This window comes from Ostrinia nubilalis, chromosome 13 (genome assembly GCF_963855985.1).
Source record: "Ostrinia nubilalis chromosome 13, ilOstNubi1.1, whole genome shotgun sequence".
NCBI classification, from domain to species: domain Eukaryota; kingdom Metazoa; phylum Arthropoda; class Insecta; order Lepidoptera; family Crambidae; genus Ostrinia; species Ostrinia nubilalis.
In genome coordinates this window covers 8,885,998-8,910,022 of record NC_087100.1, presented here as the reverse complement: position 1 = coordinate 8,910,022, position 24,025 = coordinate 8,885,998, and the positions used below count along the sequence as shown (strand labels likewise).

The window sequence follows — 24,025 nt, the reverse complement described above, 5'->3', positions numbered from 1 at the left end:
TTCGTTTGCGTTTTGCATGCGAAACATTTGACTCACAGTTATTATTATCAGTTACCGATCCTTCAGTGTCCAGACATGAACTATTACGTGAAATAGTAACGTAATTAGATACCGGGGGGGCTGTCCCACCCGGGTCATGAGGATCGTCGTCCATTGGACGAAATGGAAAGTTAAAAAGTTAAAACTTACCCAATATGTGATGAGATATGATACACTAATATGATATATAAATAAAAATTAAGTTAACAAACTACACTGCACTACTTATCTGATCCTATAAATAGAAAATTAATGAAAAAATAATTTCTCCAAAAAAAGACGTCCACCGAAACCGACGTTTCCCGCGCTTTTTTTCAAAAAAAAAAAAAAAAAAAAAAAAAAAAACTTATGATGATGCCCCTTCGTTACGATTCGGAGTCTCTCGCTCGCTCGACTGCTCTCGACCACAACACTAGTTGAAATCTCAGATGACGGAATACAAAAATTTTAATTGTATTCATCGGATTATTTGTTTCAACTAAAGTAATTGCTGTCGGAGTTTGTAAATTTACCGTGTTTAATTTAAAATGGGTGACGGACAAAGTGAAAATCAGCCTTTGCTGCGAGATGGTAGGTGTACAAAGATTTCGTTGTTTTGACAGCTGATGATTCAACCAAGACTTATTTTTTGTTGCTAAACAAATGATTTTAGCTGATTGTGAACAGGTTTTTCGAAATCCTCGTGTTGTGTAACTATGTATGTTATTCGGTGCAAGTTTGTAGGTTGATCGGTAACTTTGTTACGTATTCCATCGAAGCACGCCTAATTAGAATTTTGCATTGACAGAGGAGGTGAATGTCAGCACAATATCTCCAATTGGACCAGACGAATTGCCTCCGCCGTATCTGCAGCAAGGGACGCCCATGGTGACATGCCGAGTATGTCAGGCTATGATAGACATCTCCGGGAAGAAAGAACAACATGTAGTTAAATGCTCTGATTGTAACGAAGCTACGGTAAGCCAAACTACATTAAAGTCAGCCTGATTAACACAAATGAAGCTCAATTCGATACATCTATAAATAAAAATTGTAAACATATTGTGGAGCATCTTTGTTATCTTTACTAATTGAGACCACGCTGATAAGTTTGTAGAAACAATATTCTTGAGATTAAATTATACTGAAGAAAGTTCCTTTACAATGTTAATACGGTATCTTAAGTTAATTTTAGTGAAGGTATTTGTAAAGTTTGCACCAATTTACTTTATTAATATTATATTTTTGTTTGTTTACAGCCTATAAGGAATGCTCCCCCAGGGAAAAAATATGTTCGTTGTCCATGTAATTGCCTGCTAATTTGCAAGTCTTCTTCTCAACGAATTGCATGCCCTCGACCAGACTGCAAGAGGATTATCAACCTTGCGCCATCGCCTGTAACACCACCAGTACCGACCTTGCCTGGCATGTGCAGAGTCATCTGTGCTCACTGCCAAGACACTTTTCTGGTGAGTCCTAGCATTATTACTTAATAATTCATTTAAAATTTTAGATATTCCTATGTCAAGACAGCTTGGCATAGGCCACCTGCTCTTTAATAATAAAAAGACAATACATCTGATTATAGTCTGGCAACTGATTGCAGAACAAAAAAAAAGATATTTCTATGCATTTTGTGTCATTTTCAACTGTTTTCCCATTGTGTAAATTATTTGTGTCATCAATACCATGTAGGTATAATTAATCAGTAATCATTGGGGGAGGTATATGTTCAGCAGTGGACATTTACTGTGTCACTCAATTATAATTTTGAATTTTGTTTCCTTATTAGCTAAGAAAAAATATTGAGTAATTTCATAATACAACTTATTGATAATGATACAATGTTGTTCAATTAAATAAAGTATAACTGTAGTTTTATCTTTACCCTATCAACTTGTACCTTTATGTTAATACTAGCGTTTGCCCGCGGCTTCACCCGCGTGAAATTTAGTGTCACAGATTGGCATAAATTTAAGCCTATATGTTAATCTAGGTTACAAACAATAATACTGTAAAGTTTCAACAAAATCCGTTCAGTAGTTTTTGCATGAAAAAATATGTCAGTGATTAAATAGGCAACATACATTGATTTTTATAACATAAAATGTGAATGTAAGATATATTTAACCATAGCTTTAAAGTAATACCTTCTAAAATCTATTCTCATTAAACTGGACATTTATGGTAATTCTATTCAGCACAAAACCTGACTGTCGAATTTAGATGTGTTAATTCTTAAGATGAGGGCTTTGCATTACTTTAGAAAACTGGTCTGTAGAGCTGACTTTGCCATAATAGCCCTTTGTTCTGAAATACATTTTTTATTTTACTCACAAAACAAGTTTCAGTCATCATTAGGAATTCATTTTTCACGACAGATATATAAAAAGTAATATAAAAGCTGTTGAAACATTGTTAAACAAATAATGTAATGCTATCTTTCCTGAACACTATAATCCGTGCCTTTTCAAGGTGAGAGTGAATATGCACTTACAGGGCAGATATGTACCATCCTAGACTGCATCTTCTCACTTAACACCAGGTGTGATTGTGAACAAATACCCGCCTTGCATGTATAAAAAAAGTAAACAATAAATTATTATCTCATAATTAAGTGTGCCTCTTAATGCTTGGCGAGAATGAACACGCGGGCGCGGGGTGGGCGCTACGCATTGTACTCAAACACGAAATCTTATTCGTGTGTCCAATGTCCATAGTGACCCGCGTGTGCAGCCAGGCCAAGTACTTAGTCATTCCATAGTCGCCACCAAAATTATTTACTTACTGGCTACCTAATAAACTCTTTGCTATAAGCACTGTTTAAAATTTTCAGTATCAGCTGCTGAAGAACGCACCGGTGCGGTGCCCGCACTGCCGCAAGGTGTCGTCGGTGGGGTCGCGGGTGGCGCGCGTCAAGGGCACAATATTCGCGGTGCTCGCGCTCATCTTCCTCGCCATCGCCATCGGCGTCACGCTCGGGACGCTCTCGGCCGCCAAGTCGCACGGCGGCGGCGTCTACGTCGCCTACGTCGGAGCATTCCTCGTCGCATTCCTCCTCGGCAGCCGCGCCGTCTACTACTTCGCGATGAAAGTGAGTACGATCGAGGGCCCCATGTAAACTATTACCGACATAGTTTGTGATAAAATTTGTATGACTAGAAAATATAAAAGGTTTCTCGATTCCATATTGTAACCAGCGTTATTATGTAGTTTGGTTTTATACTGTATTAATGTATAATTTAACCAATACAGTGACGGGTGGTGAGTTAATATTTCAAATATTATTATTATAGGAATGTATTGATCGACAGCCACTACGATAGAATATATTCATAGCTTCTAAGTTGTTGACTTGATCACCTAAATTCAGCAAAGTTATCATTGTCGGTTACTGTATCCCACCTGTATATCTGGTTCATGGATCTTAATTTGTCATATTTCAAAATGTAGTTCTGTATTTTTAAATGCCATGACACAATAATTTATGAGTGTCGCTTATCGTGCATGGTGATCGTATTTTAATGCGTTAATTACAATACCACATACTATCAAGCAATCACAAATCATGTATGTTGTTGACATAGGCAGCAATAAATTTTCAATAGATTTTCTAGGACAATAATTTATCTGCTTTACAGGCAGTGAATAATATAATATAGCCATTATATGACTTTAGGTGCGAGTTGATAGCCGATTGCAGACCATAACTGCAGGCCTCTTTTATGTATTCTAATTCCGAAATTGAATAAAAAGAAGTAAAAGAATATTGCATTAGATAAGACAACGCAAAGCAAAAATAGACTATAAAACACGAATAAACGAATACATATTATGTCGATGACTGTGTGTATGAATTCTTTAATAGATAATACTAATGTTGATAATTTTCCATTCATACGAAATTACTTATATCGCGGTATATTAACATCAGTGGCCATTGAGGTCAGTCCGCGCAGTTGTAAGGATTTAAAGACAGCTATGGGTGATAGTAGTCTACATACGGTTTTCAATTCACACCTCAATTTCAATTAACGATAAACATTTGAAAAAAATCTCTAGTGTATCCATTTTAAGCTCTACAAAATCGTATAGTTTGTTGTTTGATTGGTTGAGTATAGTGTGAATATTGAAAAAATCACCAATTTATATTAAAAGTTTGTTTGAATTATAGTAATATTATTATTAATAATTACCATAATTTAGCTAAATTTAAACATGTTGCATCAATTGTTACACTCATATGCGATCTCATTGCTAATTAATAAAATATGGAGAGTTAAAATATCGTATCAAAAAACGCTATTATTAACGACCTCAGTCGCGAAACTTTGGTCGCTCTGAATGATATAGAGATGGTGTGATATTAATGACGGGTTTCCTTCGTTACATACTGCGCTAGCTAGGTCAAATTAATTAAAATAACCAAGCATAGTGAATTGGAGGATTATACGAATCATTAAAATACTCCTGCACCGTTTTCGACTATAGTATAATATTGTGTTATAGTATAATATTATTAGCAATGAGATTATTAAATAAATTGAAAGGTATTTCTTGTGATTGTGTGCTTATACATGTAATTCGATTATTTATTTCAGTACCTCTAGCATGAACAACTTTCGTCTTCGAATCGTTTGCGTACTGGATAAAATTCGATACTCAATCTTCGAATTAAACGATAAAGTGACAATTTTCATTCTCAAAATAAGTTTTGTGCAACCACATCTCATACTAAGTTCACTTTACGACACGTTCACAAGGGCGCTGTTGTAGTTTTCATACTAAATCTTTTGATGGCGTTTCGAGTACGCAAACTATTTGAACTCGAAAGTTTTTCGTGCTAGCCGTACAGGGTTTAAACCATTGGGCGGTGTTAAATGAAATTACCAATCCAATTACTCTATTTTGTATTTTGTGACATGAAAATAAGTTCTGAATTGCTATGACATCTGTTGAGTTCTCTCACATTGATTTGTCATTCATCCTTCACCAAACACGACAATCATTAAAGTGAACGCACTCGAACCTGCACTGAACGAACCGAAAGAATTAGCCAATTACCGATGTGACGTGTGAGCGTGAGCCTTGGTCCAAGGCGTGAGCCTGTTGCGGTGAAGTGTGCGTTTACCTTTAGATAGGTTCATATTAACGCATTCACAAATAGCATGGAAGAAAGACTGACTCTTGACGGATTTATACGGATGCACCTTTTCAAAACGATTATTCATTGAATATATTATTTTCCTGTATATTCAAATCATGTCCTTTTGCTTTTGTATTATTGTTAACAATTATAAACATTTCGAATCATTGATGATAGTGTATGCAATTATTTAATGTTAATTATTTTACGATATAAATAACAATTCATTTTGCATGCATTATTCGACTTGGTTTTTTAATAGAGCCCTCATTTTAACTTTACTTACTGTTAATAAAATTGTATTTAATCTACTGTAAAGACGATACGAATAGTTTTTTTAATAGGTACACACAACAACACATGAAACGTTACACGTTGATCTTATTAGCACCCAAAATACTAAAAAATAATAATACATTGGCATGGTAACTGTTACGATTGATGTGTCGTCGAGTGTACATTATTATATTCATATTTGACTACGAATATTTAGTCAAAAAGTAGATTACTACCTTGCTTGCTACTCTGCCTACCTAGCTCCATGCTGGGTCTTGTTATATTTGTTATTATTTTATCGAAATGGCTAGCCTTACCTCCTTGTAATCTTATACGATTACAATAAAAATGCAGGAACTGTGTTTAATGATGTTCTCGTCGTTTTACGTTATTAGGTATGTAACATAAAAAGCGTATTCAGAATGAAAGCTCCTTCCTGTGAATTTCTACTTTGCCAATCACCACATAAAGTTGTAAGCCAAAACACGCTGGTACAGTAAGTGTCCGCTAGCGGATCTTCGAGAAGCGTACATAGTAACTCGAACATTACAAAAATTCCCATAAGGCTCTAGATTCCGCCTCAGTGTGTTATAAGCTTAAGATACTTTACAGACGCGCTATGCTAACGGACGAGCTATGCCTCGGATACTTGTATAATCTGAACCTTTTTAGCTGATCTTGATTGTGACCGCGATCAAACCTTTTTGGAGTTTTAGAAAATCTTGCAGTTATTTGCTTTTTATCAACCTAAAAAAGACTCGAAGAGATTTTACCGCGGTCATAATGTAAAGCATCGACCGCTTACAGGCCATTATGAAAATATACATCTTGATTATTGGACTGGTAAGGCTAGCAGACTTTTATTTGTTTTTGATGTGATATTATGCTTTATTCTTATAGTCAAACTATAAATTCAAACATTATGTGGATTAAGACTTAGAATTATTTGAGCATTCTGTTTTTATATAAAAATTTAAGTAGGATTTTCTGTATTACCATTATTTTCATAAAATGTTAGGGCTTTAACCATGTATTTTTAGTTGTAAGTTAAATAAATGGTACCTATTGAAATGATTTTCGTATTTTTTTATAAAAATACTGGGTCTGGGGAACTTAATGGAAAAATATAGCATAATATTAGAAATAAAAACTGGAAGTAAAATATGTTTATTTCGATAAAATAACAAAATACATTTTAGGTGTAACACCTAGTGGTTATCTTATTATCATGTTTACAAGAACCATTCAAGTAATAAATAAAGCACAAACCTCAACAATATGTGAGTGTGATATTACATTAAAATAAACTTACAACATACGTATTTTATATGTATTTACTAAAATGCTTATGTACAAAAAATACTAAAACAACCTTTTGAAAAAAACACATCACATATTTATGAAGTCGTAGCTGCATCATTTTATACAAATTTTGTGTAGTATCTCCAATTTGTACTTTTTGATTCCTTACAAGTTTTGGACTTAAATATTTGAATTCATGATCATATTATTATAAGGGTAAATACTTGAAAATTTTAAATACCTTTTAGTGATACCAACATAGATAATTACCAGCTTACTTAGGACTAGAAAACAAATATATTTCAAGAATCTTATGAGTGCTTATCTAAGTGTAAGTTACTACATATTATTTGAATAAAAATAAATCCTAGTTAAGGATGTGAAGGAATGCACAACATACAAAGCTGTATTGGTTTGCTAAATGCTATAATATTACGTTCTAGAACTCTAGGACAATACAAAAAATAAATTAGGTATACTGTACTTAATAAAATAAATGTTTCTTTTTTTTAATTAGTTAATCCGGTTGAATCTATTTGGCACCTCACTTTAATCTTTCTCTTAGTAGTTTTGCAGTGTTGTTTTATAAAATAACAACGGACAACACATTATTTCCTATGTTAAAACTTCTATTACTTGATTGTTTTGTTTCTTTTCTTTGGAAATACCAAATTTATTCAATCGGATATATTTATTATTGAATTATATGTATTATTAATCGTTAATTAAATTTTAAAAAGTTTGCGGAAATCCTTATCGATTTATACAGGTATAGAATTTTTGATAAATGACCTGCAAGGGTTGTCGACTACATTATTCCCGTTTTTGCACTTCTAAACGAGATCTTTGTTCAACTATAGAATGATTTTCTAAATTATTCAATCACGTAAATGTAAATTTAGAAAAAAGTTACATTATAAAAGAGGTAAAACATGCGAGTTATAAATATTGTGCAATATCAGTCACTCAAACGGTAGGTACTTAGTTTCTTTGTTTGAGAACTTATTTTTTAGTATTTGTTAGATTGTAGTTAGGCGTAATTTATATTGGTCTATGTGTGCGTAAATATTAGGTAGGTAAAACAGGGAGCATTAACAGTGCCCCAAAATTTTCTGAAGTAACATAGTGTAATGTAATAGATATTAAGAAAGCTATTGAATCGAATTATTGGAATGCTAGAGGATGAGGAATGCCACTCAATAATGGCACTGAATGAAAGTCTTCCACAATCTAATTTATGCACTTTTACAAATGGTCGTATTTTTCGCGCGTACTTTTAATTTGAAATGGACGCCAATTCTTGCCACACAGGTCGAATCAAATCGTTTGTGTTTGACAATCAATTATTGGGAACTACATACGTGGTTACGAATACCTTGTAGCCGCTTTATAGAATGATGTAGTTTTGTTTAGTGAGTTTTGTCGTACGTGTCCTTGTGCTGGTACCCGGACACGTAGCCGGAGCCGTCGACGAGGTCCTTTCTGCCGGCGATGCCCTTGCCTTTGCCGGTTTCGTCGAACCGCTGCCTGTGGGAGCCAGTGTACTTGGTGGTGTCTGTAAGTCGGTCCACGGCTGCTGCGGCGGCTTGGGATTTTGTCACCTGTAAATAGAAAACATTGTTTAAAAGTAAGTTGGTATTTTTTGATAAAATTACATACATTCGCTATTCGAAACTTTAACCTATGTTTGGGATAACTTTTGCTCACATCTCATGCATTAATTCTAAAGATAACATTTCTTTCAGTACAGCGGAATGACCTAGCAGTTGCTATGTTGCGAAACTTCCATGCAGTAGGCATCAGAAGGGGACAACAGAAACTAGTGTTGCAGAAGAAATAAAAGAACCGGTACAAGGAATACCGTACAAAAGCTGAGTTGAACATTGACTTACATGAGATGTTATTCCTGGCTGTCCACAAGTGGTGAGTTTCTTTTTTATGTCTTCAACCTCGACCTTTTTACTCTTGGCCAATTCCTCGAGGAATTTCTGGTAATCTTCAAGCCCAACTTTGAGCGATTTAAGTTTCTTGAAGTTTATGGCGGTGTCTGTGGTGGTAATCTTCTTGCCGTCGATCACCTTGGCTTGCTTCATCCACTTGTCACTTTGTGATAAAGTAATGTGCTTCCCGTCAGATTTTGGATCGCCGAACTTAGAAAAGGCTTTGAACGCATCCTGCAAGAACAGAAACACGAATTCATTATTGATATTGAATGTCTTAGCACAGATAATATAATACTAGGTCTTTGTTTGTAAGATAACTTTTAATACCTCTGAATAAGTATTCTACGTTCTAAAATGCGGTCGTACAGAACTAGGGTAGCTTATTGAACCAACACACAACTAAAACTATGACGTGGTGGGCCGCTTTCGCGTTGTTACAAGGGTGCCTATATATTTCTCCACCCTTTCAGGCGTGTTAGGTGCTACATTAGCATAATAAATGGCAAAAGTGAAAAAGCGTTTCAAGGACTCGCTAGAGGCTTTGTTTAGCGTACTTTGGTAGATGTTTAACAAACATTAATTTGTTGAAATACTTATAACAACTTTTTCTTTTTATTTAATGTGAAAGAAAATGTTTTATTAATGGTAATAATAATGTTAAATGCTTAAGCATAAAACTAAATTAATTACTTCAGTAATTCATTTAAATAAACACGACAGTCATCTGCTATATGCCCCTTGCACATACCTACACGGGAACTAATTTCAAAACTACATTTTTTTAAATTGGCCTGAACCTGTAGATAATGAATCGTAAATCGTCTGCTTCTTTTTTATCGTCAAGGGGAAATTGATACAATAATAATAATTGAGGTATCTTTGTAACGGATATAAGAATAAAGCCATTAAGTAGTCGTAGGCGGGTAATCTTAAAGATTGCTTAGGTATTTGATTTCATGTATCTGATTTCATAACTGCCATAGATGGAATGTAAAGCCCACATGAGTACCTACATGGATACTTATAACATTGTCTCCCCTCAAGGTATTAGTCCTAGTTAGCGCCGCAACTGAAGTTTCCTTATTAGTATGCAAACGTGCAACGTGCATTGTTCGTTCCTTTTCAGAAATAATTTTGTTGAGCAATTTTTTTCTATCTACGACGTGTATGTACAATACAATACGAGTCTCGGGATACTCTTACAGCCTGGCATCAGAAGGTCCATAGACGTCGGATTTATACCGTGACCCATGGCCGTGACCCAGCATACCCAGACACCAATTGGATTTGAAATAATTTTCGTATTTACATTTATTTTGTATTCAAAGAATTTGAATCAGCAGTCCGACACCGACACCGCCTTATCACCTTAAAATTCATTCTTCTTTTATTCGCTACTACTTTCCGCCCGCGGCTTCGCCTGCGTGGAATTTTGTCTGTCACAGATAATATTTTTATCGCGCGCGTCCCTGTTTCAAATACCGAGATAAAAACTATCCTATGTCCTTTCCCAGGACTCAAACTATCTCTATGCCAAATTTCATCAAAATCGGTTCAGTGGTTTAGGCGTGAAAGCAAGACAGACAGACAGTTACTTTCGCATTTATAATATTAGTCTGTGCCCCGCGGTGTTACCCGCGGTAAAATGTAGCCTATGTGTTAATCCAGGGTGTCAGCTAACTCCATACCAAATTTTATAAAATCGCTCCAGCCGTTTAGATGTGAAGAAGTAACAAACATACACACTCATAAACTTTCGATTTTATAATGTTTTACATTTCTTGAGAATTACCTATTGTGGTACGTAATTTGGTTATACGATACATTGTAGAGTGCATACCTTAAGCGGCACGGCATTGTCTTCGTTCTTGGCGGGCGTTCCGTTGGCCGACGCGGGCGCCGAGCCGTTCCCGTTCTCCAGCGAGACGTCCTTGACGTCGCGCGTCACCTGCTCCACGGAGTCCTGCGCCTGCGCTGATTCTTCCGACATCTTTGCCTTTTCTGAAATCTAAAATACGTAACTATGAGCAAACTAACAAACTTGAATCATACAGTAGGATAGGTAACAAATGGTCCACTTAAAGCACGTAATTTAAAAATATGCATGTAACGAATAAAATTGGTATGGCCTTACTCTCATGAAATCAAATACATGAGCTACTTAAAGCTGCCTACTTGCTCATTTTAAGCGGCCATCTAGTTGGCTATTTCGTCCATTCGTCCCGGAAATAATATTAGGTGACCTACCTACATAAAAATGTTTGGTCCATTACCAACACCAAGGCAACACGCAAACGATCGGGACGGGCGTGATGTCATACAAAAATAACCAAACATACTATCTAGTATCGAAGCTATAGCGGCTGTTTGGTGCTAAATGTGGCAATTACATCATCGACCTTGCGAACGAAACGTTTTGCAGCAAACTTGTAAACATCAGCTGAGATTCTTGTCGGTTCTATAGAAACACAAAGATTTGCTTAGCGAACTCAATAAGTAGGTAAGACTCCTTCAATTCATGACTGATTGAAATGTTCGAAGTTTACGACTTACAAAATACTTTGATGGATTTTAAAACAGGAGGCTCATCCCTTAAGGCTTTATGACAAAAGTTTTACTACTGGCTTTCAATTTGTATAATAGACAAGTAACTTACAATTGAATAACTTTTAAACAACCTAAGTAACTTACTTATAAGTAGGTACTTGTACAAACTTATTGCCTGTAAGTTAATTCTAATGCGTTAATTATAAGTAACATAAGCCTTTTACCCACAGTAAACAACCAATACAAAGACCAATCCTATTAACGAAATAGCATAATGCACATCATGTCACCATAAATCCTCTTAGATAATATGCTAGAAGCAAATTCATCTATCAACCACTTAAGCGCATGTGGGGGCTGTAACAATGCACTATTAAACACCTCCGCGATCTAAAACTGTGGGTGCCCTGACTATTAGCCGGGCTAAATGATCTGACCTATACAGATCAAGGTAGGAAGCGACGGAGGACCTGGAGCCAATCATTACCACGACCACTGGCCAACCAATCTTGAGATCTTTAAATTATAATATTCATGAGCTCTACACTCTATCGTATCGTACTTATCTATACCGGTCCCGCATTTTTGATCGTTTGTCTTTTGATTTATGTGAGAAAGAACCTATGAGTTACTAATAATAACCTGTAGTAACTCCTATACTCAGTTCATGTACTTATTTTTAGATTACTTTTGGTATTTGTTACGTTTTGTTATGGAACAATTGGCAGACATTATTTCTATGCATGTTTATACAAGTCATTTGTCTAGTCTAGAAGGTTACTGAAATGAAAATTATGTCCTTGGTTGTTGTTACAATAAGTCGCACTGCGACTGTTATTCTTCGCAATGAACAATGAATGTATTTCATAGATTGAGTATTCTACCTACACATTGTCAAATTTTTTTTAGAGCTTAACGTAGAGTCAGAAAATTGATTACTTTTATTAACTCGGGAACTAAACTATCCGGTTTTTCCTTTACTATAAAAAGACCACAAAGAACAAAGTCATCCTCATCTTGTTTGTTGAGTGGTCATTACTTTAATTACCTAAGCACACAAATGTTAGTCATAGATATCAATCACCCATCGGTATTGCCAAAAAACTACCTACGAGTGTGTAACGATTATTATTAACGTAAGATAAAATCTTTGTACGAAAAAATGTTTCCGCAATATACCAATTTAATTGCATGTACCTACTTAAGTATTAAGTAATTTTCTTTGATGTATTTGATACCAGCTCTTTAAAGGTGCTACGTTATCCTGTTACTACGCTTATCGTTTAAATGCACAATCTTCTATTAATTTCCCGTTGTCACAAACTAGTCGCTTCCTGCAAATAGTTACATAGTTGTTTGTTTTGCACCAGCTGGCATACTTATTAAATGACGGCCATATAACGTGTCTCGGTCGATGCCACAGACCTCCCCGACCTAGTTAGTTCCTTGGTGTTGTTTCTAGGATAATTAGAACGCAGATATTTTACTACAAGCGAAGTTTTTGCAATATCTGTTTAGATAGTGATTGTGAAGCTTTTGTCTGTGAACTGTAAAATGTGTGTTGCAAATGCAACAATCTAACTCGGAAAATATTGAGGGATTGTTATTATGTTGATTGTTCATTGAGGGATGATTGCTACGAGCTGCTACGAGATTTCAGTGTCGTAGCATAGACTTCAATAAATTGTTGTAGCATTTGCATGTTTTGGGGGTTTTAAATTAAATATTATTCCTTGTTTTGTTTTATTAATAATACCTCTGGAAACCCCTTATAGTTTTCTTGAATTAATGATTAGAATATAATTAACTAAACTTTTCTGTGCTATTACTTCGCTCTTAGCCTACTTATGCACCTATGGTCATTGGCCTCACGTTATAAATATACGTTCTTACACGCATGAACAATCACCTAAATGCTGTTAATTACTTTTATATTATATGCTTAATTAGTACTGGCATTTATATTTGTAAATAATATTAATTACATAGCTACTTGTGGAAATGTCTAAGCTTCAAGAGAATGTGCTAAACGTTGATAAATAACAAAAGTTACGATAGAACGCGATAGCACAGTGATATATTATTATTAATTATCCGTAAGGTTTAACGGTTTCGGACATAATTCAGTACCTAATACTGTAATGGTGATCGCTCGTTGGTACAAGGCTAATCTAGAAATGACATTACCTAATTAACCAAAATTTTAAACAAGCTTCTGTTGTTGTTTTTGTTGGTTTATTTATTATTACCTATATCTTGTTATAAATAAAGAAGATTAATACCATATAAAAGCAAGTAAACACATTGGCTCATTATCAAACATTACACATACAAAACAGCCGTTATCTTATCGTAAACTGAATTAGCGACTGCAAAGAAACATCGAATGTAAAATTACGTTACGAAAAAAGAAAAAAATAGAGAACTTAATTTATTAATAAGCCAAACTTATTTTAATGAATAGGATAGGAATAGGATAGCGCGTCCGCGTGACCCAGTCGGCAAGTTGACGTCATTCTGCGTCACCATTTATAATGATGACTCACTCTCTTTTTACTAGATCTAACAATAGTAAAAACATATTTTAGTCAAAAAGAAACCCAACAAAAATTCTAATACCTACCTTATTGAACTTAGGTATCCAGGCAATAGCACGTCTAAACTCACTACTAAGTATATTTAGAGTTGTATTAAACTTATTTAATCAATTTAATTAACAAAATATATGCTCGCTTATGTTTAAATCACTAAATACAATCAAGTTTTTCACAATCAAGTAGCTCGTTGGTAAATATCTCGTAAATAATGTTTTATCGTTGTTGGTATTACCTCATTCTTAAAATATCAATATCATCTACTGATACGGGTGTTTTAATGCACTTGGGCAGACCATTTATGTTTAATAAGTGTAAATAATTTTTTTTTTTCTGTTTTAATATTTTGTAAAATAGTGATGAATATTTTTTAATATCAGGGATACCTAACTAGCACAACAAAAATAATACGCTAACCGTGATAATATTGACCGTCAATTAATATTTATTGACGGCTCTACGTAAACATTATTAAGTATACCAGTCAAGTGATGTGTCATCATAATAGGCTGTAAGAATAAAAGTTAAGCAGGTACTTATCAGATATGGACATGCACCTTTATTTAACTGTACGTGCAAAGCATTACAATCCGAAATTAATCAATGTCTGAGTGATGTCAGAGACGGCGAATAATATTGCTTAACAATATACCATTTGAAACTATTGCCTATAAACTTAACATCACCTAAAGGTACACGAGACCATTATACCTAAATAAATATTTTTGTAGATAAGTAGTCGCTCATTAAGTAGTTATCTATTTCAGTTTTAATTGGAGTTGAAAGTGGCACTTCTTAATCTAAATAAACCTACTAAAAATTACACTTTAAGCATTTAAAAAGTCTAAAATGAGTGAACTCTACTCATTAAAACCTGCTAATTGAATAGTGTATCAAAATAGAATATGCCATCAGTTTAATAGCGTCAAAAGTTTTGAAAGATTTAATGGAACCCTCTTAGATGTGTTCCTTAACGTGCCTGTTGTGAAAATCTACTTGATGGAGTAGCTAAAGTTTAACGTATTAACTTCAAATAAGTACTTATACATACTTATATTAAAACAGCGACTACATAACTTAGTAATATGTATTTACCAAATCGATAAGCGAAAGGTTTAAAAACTGGATGTGTTGCTCTACAAATGGGGGGAAATCGGGAAAGTGTGTAGCGTGCGAAAAACTAGACACAAACGTGAACGGCCTTGCAAGTTTCTATAATCGAGTTTATAGCCTCTAGACTAGGCATACAAACTTTCCCTGTCGCTTACGACATTCACACAGATGCATGAATGTAAGTATTAAGTAAACACCGTAACAATTAAAATTTAATTATACTCATAATGCATATTAATATGAATATTATTCGTATTGTTCGATATAACTCTTCAATGGATCAAATTTTTCCAAGTGAAAATGATTATAATTGTGTCTAGTTTTCCACCGCGGCACAAAGGTGTCTTAACCTCGTACGTAACTTAACTTCAACTACTTAACATGTTCACAAAACAAAATAAATATAAAATGATATGTTCATACGAATAATCCCGCTTTTAAAAATATAGGGAAAATCTAATAAAAAGAATTACGGTACCTATTCTGAGAGTTTGCAATATTTTGGGACCTTGAAATTTTATTGTCGTCAATGATGGCTGTCCACCGATATAATTTATGTGCTAACTTGTAAACTTAGCACGTCTCGTATCGGAGCAGACGTGCAAATGAATTCAATTAAGGAAACCAATACTTAATTAGTTTTGTTTTAATTTAAAGGAAGCCAAGAAGGTAGGTAGAGTACGTACGAGTATACGAGTAATACCTACTTAACTGAAGGTATTTAATAACAATAGCAATTACAAGTAAGTTGTATCAATCCAACTAATTTCGTCAAGAGCAATAGATACATCAAAAAGGTCATTTAAATTGAACCTATATGTAGACTAAAGATTTAATTATGCAAATCAAATGACACACCGTCAGAGAGCTATAGATATCCACCGCTGTGAAATAAGGACTGAAATAACAAAATTGTGACACAATACCGCTGCGAAACATAACTTTGCAGGATTAGGATACTACTTACTACTTATAGAATAGAGTTAGGTTCGTTAGTATCGGTAGTTAATAGTTACGCATAGTTAGATCAATTTTTTCTACTAGTCTTTTACTATGGGGGCTAATCTTTCCGCATGATTTCACATACGAGACCTACTACTACCTTTTGTGTATTTTTACTTATACGTGACGAAACCAAGGTTAATGCAACAGCTTTGATCGGATTATATCAGTAATTGCTCGTCCAAATTTGAGTGCGGCGATACTTCAGATAAGGCTTATCGTCAGGAAACCACATATTGTTTATAATCGCTTACACCTTACGCTTACGAGTATTAATAAAATTATGCACTGATTATTAAAAACTACTTTTTATTTTCGTAATTAAATTGAATTATTATATTAGAACTATCCAAATAGTGAGTAACTAATTATTAAACATGACTAGTTATCAGTTTCACAGTCCTGAAAAACTTCGCAAACAGTGCAATTAAGCGTACGGAAATATGGGTTAATAGCAATATAAATAGTCAAACCCATGAAAACTGTTTTATATCCCCACGAGAAACGATTCGTTTAATATTGTGTTACAAGGGGGAGTGTCGAGACATCCATGGGGGTGGCTCTACTACACCCTCTACTGTCCAAATTCTTTGTTTGAGGCAAGCGAATTTGAGCACCAAATGGGAATTTCGATTCCACTCAATTTTATGCGTTGATAAACTTGTTTTATCTTCGCTTGTTTATGTAAGTTTCATAAATCACAAGTGCGAATAACTGGTTATAATATTTAGACAAAACAAAATTCGCCAGATAAATCTGTGTCTATTTTTAACCCGAAAATGGCGGGTCATTCTTCGTGACCCTCCGTCGGGGGTGGTTCAGTACGAGAGGATATGAATGCAAATATTGACTTACTCTGTGCAGTTAATGAGATGTGTTGTATGAGATCACATTCAACGTGTGCGGAACGTTTGTGGCGGCGGCGCGCGTGATCGCGGTTGCACTAGCACTGGCGGGTGGCGCGAAACGCCGCGGATATTGTTGACAAGCAGAGATGCGCCGCGCGGTTCGCCCAGCCCGACAACGACGCATGCGTCGCAATCCTGTCTTCCGGCTATGCTATGAGGCTTCTAATTAGGTGCTTAGCTAGCTGCTTGTAATATGCAGCATTAAAATCCTTAAAACAGATTACTTCTTGATTAAAACAAACCGTACCTCCCTACTCAGATTAAGTATGAACTGAAAAAAAGGTTTAATGAAATTAAAAATTCCGAATCTGCCCCTATAGTGCCCCCTATAGTGCAGGCATGAAACTGCCCTAATAGCAGAAAAAACTTACAATCAATGGCTTTTTGGGAACTTTGGCAACATTTATAGTGTTAGATGATACCTACTAGAATATTAGTGTCTACTGAAGATTAGCTCTTCTAATAAATAAGAAGAGAATAATGTAGTTTTCTTTTTTTAAACCACGGTACCTAGGTTCCCGTCTGGACGAGATCGCTTCATAGCAATAAGTTCGCCTAAATTGTGCAGTCTCTTTTGTGTACATATTTATTTCTTCTCTTGGGTCTTACTGCAATTATTTTGTTGTTAACAAAAATAGCATTAGTTTTATTGTTGACATAAAGACAACAAGGTAGGTGACAAGGACCTAAGATATTATGTACAATATTATGTTCTACCAACCCTTATCCATGTGACGTGCAATAAATAATTTGAATTTGAATAATAAGCTCCTAACAAGGTTCGTGGTAGGCACCTATGTATAATAATAATTAATCATTAAAACGTCCAGACTAAAAATAATATATCTATTTATTACGCTCGTTAGTTCCAGCCATTGATGCGTGAACAATTTTTTACTATAACGCTGTTGGTAACCGTTTCACATCCTGTGTCCCATCCCATAGCAACCCACATGAAAACACCCATTGAATCGTGCTCTTATTCTTGAGTAGGTTACTCGCGCAGCTCTATACAGTTGACCCGCTTTTGATATTCAATGATGAATGGGATGTTCTAATTTCAGCTGCAGCATAAAATTATTAGACAGTGAAAGCACAAATAGAATTCGAAATACCGTGTCATGCTTTTGTAGCGATCATGCTTGCTATAGTGCTGAGTGAAGTATAATGTAACTGTGGCTACTGTAGGAAAACTCATGATTAAACTATAATGAGGTTATCCTTTAAGGTACGTATGAATTTAATAATGGTTCTCTCTTGGTTCATAATGCGTTACAATTATTTAACAATGTATGTACCTATACCAAATTAATAGATGGACTTCGTTGAGCATTCCTTGCGTTTTATGAAAAAATCTTTCGTAAGTACTAAAACATTCAACGAATAAAAATAAATAATATATAATTTGAATACAAATTCTGTCAAAAATCACAGAAAAAACGTCCAGATAATTTTGTTTTATTGCTACGATTTATTGGTCACTAAGGCCTTTATAATGAACCACTACTAACATATCAGACATATTCATATCAGCTAATGAGCTAAGGATATTATTAATTAAACAGCAAAATAAAATTCTTACAAAATTATATATTCCGTAAAAAACAATTAATTCAACGGCAACAGCGTCAACAGCATTGATATATTAAATGTACCTACATAAAAAGCTCGTATCTAAATAAATGAATATTACTGTTGAGTATTAACTAATCCATTTTAATAAGCACACTACGTCAACTACCAGTTATTAAATACATAGGTTTGTATTTATTGTAATATATTAAGTAATTCGTTATTTAAAATATATGGAAACAAAAATAATCACTGAGAACAAAATAAGGCACTCCACAGACAGGAGTCGCCGACTTTATTGTGGTGAAACTTTAGAATATAAAGTTCTAAACTCTACCAAATTTTTAATGACTTGTGTGGAGTGCATAACACATTATTTATTACAAAAGTAACTGTTTAAAATGGCACATGGCCCACGATCACAGCAAATAGTATGTATAACAATAACCAAACTTAATACTTAAAATACTTTTACGTAAAAAGCTTAAGCTTATCACATGGTTAGAATTGACCTATTGAATTACACTAAACAGAATTGCTATTTAAATGTACTATGAAGGTATTAGGGAGAGCAGATCTCCAAGCTTAGGTAGGACCACATCAGGTAGAGGTGGTATCTTTTGATTGCGAATGTCATCCAGTTCCTTGTTAGAGGTGACACCAGTGAGTACAAGCAATGTTTGGAACCCACAGCGTACACCCAGCTCAATGTCAGTGTTGCATCTGAAATATTATAATATTTTCTTTAATACAAAAACAAATATAAATCAGTAGGCAGAGAAACTATCAAGTTTCCATAAAAAAATATGTAACTACTATAATATTTTCAAATTATTTTTAGTAATGATTGCATTACCTGTCACCAATCATCAAGGTCCTAGCAGGATCAAGTCCACATGACTCTAGATACTTTCTGACATAAGCATGAGGTTTGCCCAACACAAGTGCCTTTCTCTCTGAACATGTCTCCACTGCCCGCACCAGGGTACCGGTACCAGGCAACACTATTGAGCCAGCCATGGGGAACCTTTCATCAGTGTTTGTGGCAACAAATAGACATTCCTCAGAAGAGAGATAGGAGGCAGCTTTCATGAACTTGGGGTAGCTGACGTGCTCATCAAAACCCACAACCACAGCTCCCACTTCTGGGTCCAGTTCTGATGGCTGCATATTTTTGAAATCTGCTTTCACAGGATCTGGCTGTAATAAAATAAAGAGTTTTATTACTAATAGATTAATTAAAAATATAACCATATGCCACCAGATGCTTTCTTAACTCTTATTCATAACATATATCATATAATTTTCTTTTATCATAATTGTTTAAAAGATTTACTGATTTAGTAATTGGTATTGCACAAATTACTAATATAAGACAAATAACATTTTTAATAATGTTAATTTAATAATTATGTTACAATAATAAGAGGGATACTTACTCCAACACCAAAATTCCGAATGCCAACCGCCTTCAGTTCCTCCCCAATTCCATTTGAACCCAGTATGTAAACCTTTTTTGTGAATCCAATACCTTTTAGATAATGAGCTGCAAGGAAAGCAGTAGACAGAATTTCCTCCTGAAACAATAAATTAATAATGAGCACATAATACTTGAGTAACAAATCGAACAAATATATTTTTTTCTCTAATTAATTTAATATTTATAAAAAAAATACCTGGCTAGCAATGAAGCCCAATTCCTGAGCTTTAGCAGCAAACTCACTGCGAGTTTTCGTGGAATTATTTGTCACATAAAATATTTTCTTCCCCAATTTCCGAAAATAGTTCATAGCATCTGCTGATCCAGGAATGGCATTTTTATCGATCCATAGCACCCCTGTAATAAGAAAATTGTATTGTTAATGATGAAATCAAATTCAATTACTTGAATCATGGTCTGGCATTGAGCCATTGCATATTTAAATAATTTCAAAATGAGTGCACAAACTATTTACATACCATCACAATCAGTTAACACTGTATCAAAAGAGTTCAGAAATTCTTGAACTTGATCTTTTGTAGCATCTTGCAGGTTAAATACAGCAGATTTAAACATTTTATTGGACACGCTAAAACTTCTCGATTGACCACACGCTATTGCATTACTGTAAAAAATATTTTTATCAATAGAATACAAAGTTTTCCAGACCCGAAAGTTATTAATACACTTTAACATAACTATTACACTCAGTTACTCATAAAAATTAAATACCTAGTAATTATAGTAAATAAAAATTTACCAGAATGAAATCGTAAACCTAGCTCGGCTGTCACAATTGACATTAAAATGACATTGAAAATTTGATTGAAATGTTCTAGTGATGTGCTCGTGAAATCGATTAATTACATTTTCAAATTATAAAAACTCAAAATACATAGAAATTATTTATTTAAAATAAAATAAATAAGTTTCCGTGAGGCAAAGAGCTTAGCTTCCATTTCCCTGTTAACATGGGCTAGTGTCGGCTCTTATACCCATTTACCTAACACCCTGTAAATTAAAAATAATAAGTTGTTTAAATTCATACTTTGCTTTCTTCAAAGCGGCGCAATATACATTTAAAGGCACTGGGTCTCTATCAGAAGGAACTCTAGGGGTGGAATCTCCATTGGCGTGGGTTAACGGGCAAGGAGATAATATCTTGGATGGTTGACAATCACTTTTCCTACAATTTAACGTTCCACCAAACTCAACACGCTTTCAAAGATAACCTCGCAGCCGCCTGCTCACACTTGACATGACACAACTGATTGACAGTTATCTTTTTCTGCGCATCAGTCGGGTGTTACGTTTAGGAATCACAAACCTTCCGCTCTACAGATTTATACAGATAACATAATATTAAGATTGGTACTATTAATCATCAATAATAATTGCAGCATCTGTGTCCGGCGCCGACACGGCCAGCCTGACTATCGCACGGCCTCGTGCGCTTAGTCCAGGGTTTGTCCATCTGTAAACATTCAATTTCTCATTATCACAGCTCGTCCATTCCTGACTACAGAGCGTGCGAATATCAGATCATAGAATCACAATAAATACAGCTGATCAGGGCGTGATGACCCTCAGATGATCAGGAAACCAAACCATTACAGCTGGCCCGGGCGCGAAGCACGACCAGGAAACCAAAACATTACAGCTGGCCCGGGCGTGAGGCCCCTTCGACCAGGAAACCGGGGTTTAGGTAACATGGCCCGACGCGCAAGGCCTAAGCCAAGGCTCCTTCAACCATTTACCTCAAACCGCACCACTACTACTGCTGATCCAGGCATGCAGCCATGCGACCAGGAAATCAGGGTTTAGGTAACATGGCCCGACGCGCAAGGCTTAAGCCAAGGCTCCTTCAACCATTTACCTCAAACCGCACCACTACTACTGCTGATCCAGGCATGCAGCCGTGCGACCAGGAAACCAACATTACACCAGCGTGGCCCGGGCGTAAACAGCCCCTTCAACCACGGCAACAGGGTGGCCCGGGCGCCCTTGGCCCGGCCCCCTCAACTCACTCACTCACAAAGCCCCTTCCAGTTTACGTCAATCACAATAATTTCCGTCAACCTGCACTGCACCAACTCTCAATGTCTGAGCCAGCATCCTCCATGTAAAACTTGATGAGTTGCGTAGCGTAGGTGTGCATGCTGAAAGATTTATCTCCTTTGAATAGTGCCCTTCGAATCCCACTTCTGATAAAGGCACTGGGTCTCTATCAGAAGGAACTCTAGGGGTGGAATCTCCATTGGCGTGGGTTAACGGGCAAGGAGATAATATCTTGGATGGTTGACAATCACTTTTCCTACAATTTAACGTTCCACCAAACTCAACACGCTTTCAAAGATAACCTCGCAGCCGCCTGCTCACACTTGACATGACACAACTGATTGACAGTTATCTTTTTCTGCGCATCAGTCGGGTGTTACGTTTAGGAATCACAAACCTTCCGCTCTACAGATTTATACAGATAACATAATATTAAGATTGGTACTATTAATCATCAATAATAATTGCAGCATCTGTGTCCGGCGCCGACACATTCATTTGTTAAGAATGAAGAAATGCTTATAAGCAGGAAGGATCTATTTTGCTCTCTTTCGTATCATGATCATTCATGTCTATGATTTTTTTTTTAAATGAAGTTCACAGTATCGATTTATTAATTGCAGTTTCAAATTATCAACAATTCAAATGCCGGTCACGTGTTCACAATATTCTACATCCCTTGCTTGTCACATACTCATTCATACAACATGCGTACCATATTGACCTTTAAAGGTACAGCATTAAGAAACAAAATGGCCTCACCCTATTGCGTGCTATCACTGATAACATTGACAAGCAGCTGATAATCTGACATGACATCTACTATCACGTCAAACAGTGACAACAGTGTGGGAGTGTGGTGTGTGGTGGTTTATCAACAATTTTAATAATTTATTTTGTACTAACAAATGTTTCCGAATTTTACTTCTTTGTGTACATAAATTTAATAAATAATTTTATACCAAATTATATCAAGTAATGGATATTGAAGATATTATAACCGAGGTATGTGACGGAGGTATCATACTGATACGATACAACAAACCCAAGAAGAAAAATGCACTGAACTTGAACATGTACCGTCGGGTGATAGATATTCTTCAAGAAGCGTCCAGGGATGATAATGTCGGTGTTGTAGTGCTAACGGGCACCGGAGACTTCTACAGCAGTGGCAATGACCTCACAGCGGCATTCAACTATGAAGGAGTTTACGATCTTTATCCCGTATTACGAGACTTCATCAGAGCATTTATTGAATTTCCAAAAATACTTGTAGCAATTGTTAATGGGCCTGCCATTGGCATAGCAGCCACAACCTTACCACTTTGTGATTTAGTGTTTGCTTCAGAAAATGTAAGTATTGTTAAATGAGCAGTAGGTAAGAGGAAAATGATCTAAAAATCACTGACAGATCTGAAAAGTGTGCAGTACCTAAGTAGGTATCTAACCATAAATTATGTTTTTTCAGTCTTACTTTTATACTCCATTTACAAAACTGGGTATAGTTGCAGAAGGATGTTCATCATTTACATTTTCAAGGATAATGGGAGAAAGGAAGGTAAAACAACTTTTATAAGTACCTATTAATAAATGTGTAATATAAATATTTTGTTCTTTATGTACTTTTCTTTGTTCTCAGGCACTGGAAATGTTACTATTTAATTACAAAATGCCTGCTATTGAAGCTTTACAATGTGGTTTTGTTAATGAGCTCTACAAACCTGAAGAATTGCAGCACAAAGTTTGGGACAAAATAATTGAAGTGACTAACATGAAAAGAGAATCTTTGATTGAAAGTAAAAAGCTGATAAGGGGTCAAATAAAAGACCATCTGCTAGAGATAAATGATAAAGAGTTAAAAACTGTAAATGATATGCATCCACTTAAAAAAATAGGAAAAAGTAAACTTTGAAAGACATTGTAATAGGGTGTGAATTTTATGAAATACGTCGTATTATGGTATTATTATTTCTGAGAGATTAAAAATAAAAATATTTTTATTAAAATAAGGCTTGCTTAATTTTGCTTTAATTAAAGTATGGGCTACTTAAATTGCGGTGTGTAGG

The 24,025-nt window shown here is 35.2% G+C and overlaps 4 protein-coding genes across 6 annotated transcripts; 2 read left to right on the top strand and 2 right to left on the bottom strand.

Annotated features, from left to right (window-relative positions):
* The first annotated feature begins 436 nt into the window (after positions 1-436).
* On the top strand, positions 437-6,514 carry LOC135077586 (type 1 phosphatidylinositol 4,5-bisphosphate 4-phosphatase). Its single transcript, XM_063972139.1, has 4 exons — positions 437-609; positions 827-996; positions 1,278-1,487; positions 2,855-6,514. The coding sequence occupies exons 1-4, from the start codon at positions 567-569 to the stop codon at positions 3,137-3,139; spliced, it is 708 nt and encodes a 235-aa protein (XP_063828209.1). The 5' UTR covers positions 437-566; the 3' UTR covers positions 3,140-6,514.
* Positions 6,515-6,591: 77 nt separating this feature from the next.
* LOC135077587 (tubulin polymerization-promoting protein homolog) lies at positions 6,592-16,905 on the bottom strand. 2 transcript variants are annotated; one of them, XM_063972140.1, is made up of 4 exons: positions 16,797-16,905; positions 10,526-10,693; positions 8,635-8,916; positions 6,592-8,343 (listed from the first exon to the last, which is right to left on the bottom strand). In XM_063972140.1, the coding sequence occupies exons 2-4, from the start codon at positions 10,673-10,675 to the stop codon at positions 8,152-8,154; spliced, it is 624 nt and encodes a 207-aa protein (XP_063828210.1). In that variant the 5' UTR covers positions 10,676-10,693; positions 16,797-16,905; the 3' UTR covers positions 6,592-8,151. The 2 variants fall into 2 exon arrangements, with proteins under 2 accessions (XP_063828210.1, XP_063828211.1); XM_063972141.1 differs by lacking the exon at positions 16,797-16,905 and adding an exon at positions 13,856-13,998.
* Positions 16,906-18,419: 1,514 nt separating this feature from the next.
* LOC135077177 (glycerol-3-phosphate phosphatase) lies at positions 18,420-20,728 on the bottom strand. Of its 2 annotated transcripts, none has more exons than XM_063971726.1 (6): positions 20,662-20,728; positions 20,381-20,526; positions 20,098-20,258; positions 19,861-19,998; positions 19,278-19,621; positions 18,420-19,144 (listed from the first exon to the last, which is right to left on the bottom strand). In XM_063971726.1, the coding sequence occupies exons 2-6, from the start codon at positions 20,475-20,477 to the stop codon at positions 18,973-18,975; spliced, it is 912 nt and encodes a 303-aa protein (XP_063827796.1). In that variant the 5' UTR covers positions 20,478-20,526; positions 20,662-20,728; the 3' UTR covers positions 18,420-18,972. The 2 variants fall into 2 exon arrangements, with proteins under 2 accessions (XP_063827796.1, XP_063827795.1); XM_063971725.1 differs by having other exon boundaries at positions 20,634-20,663.
* Positions 20,729-22,771: 2,043 nt separating this feature from the next.
* Positions 22,772-23,969, top strand: LOC135077585 (enoyl-CoA delta isomerase 2-like). The gene is made up of 3 exons (XM_063972138.1): positions 22,772-23,312; positions 23,428-23,517; positions 23,599-23,969. Exons 1-3 carry the CDS (start codon positions 22,938-22,940, stop codon positions 23,869-23,871), a joined length of 738 nt encoding a protein of 245 aa, XP_063828208.1. The 5' UTR covers positions 22,772-22,937; the 3' UTR covers positions 23,872-23,969.
* The last annotated feature ends 56 nt before the right edge of the window (positions 23,970-24,025 follow it).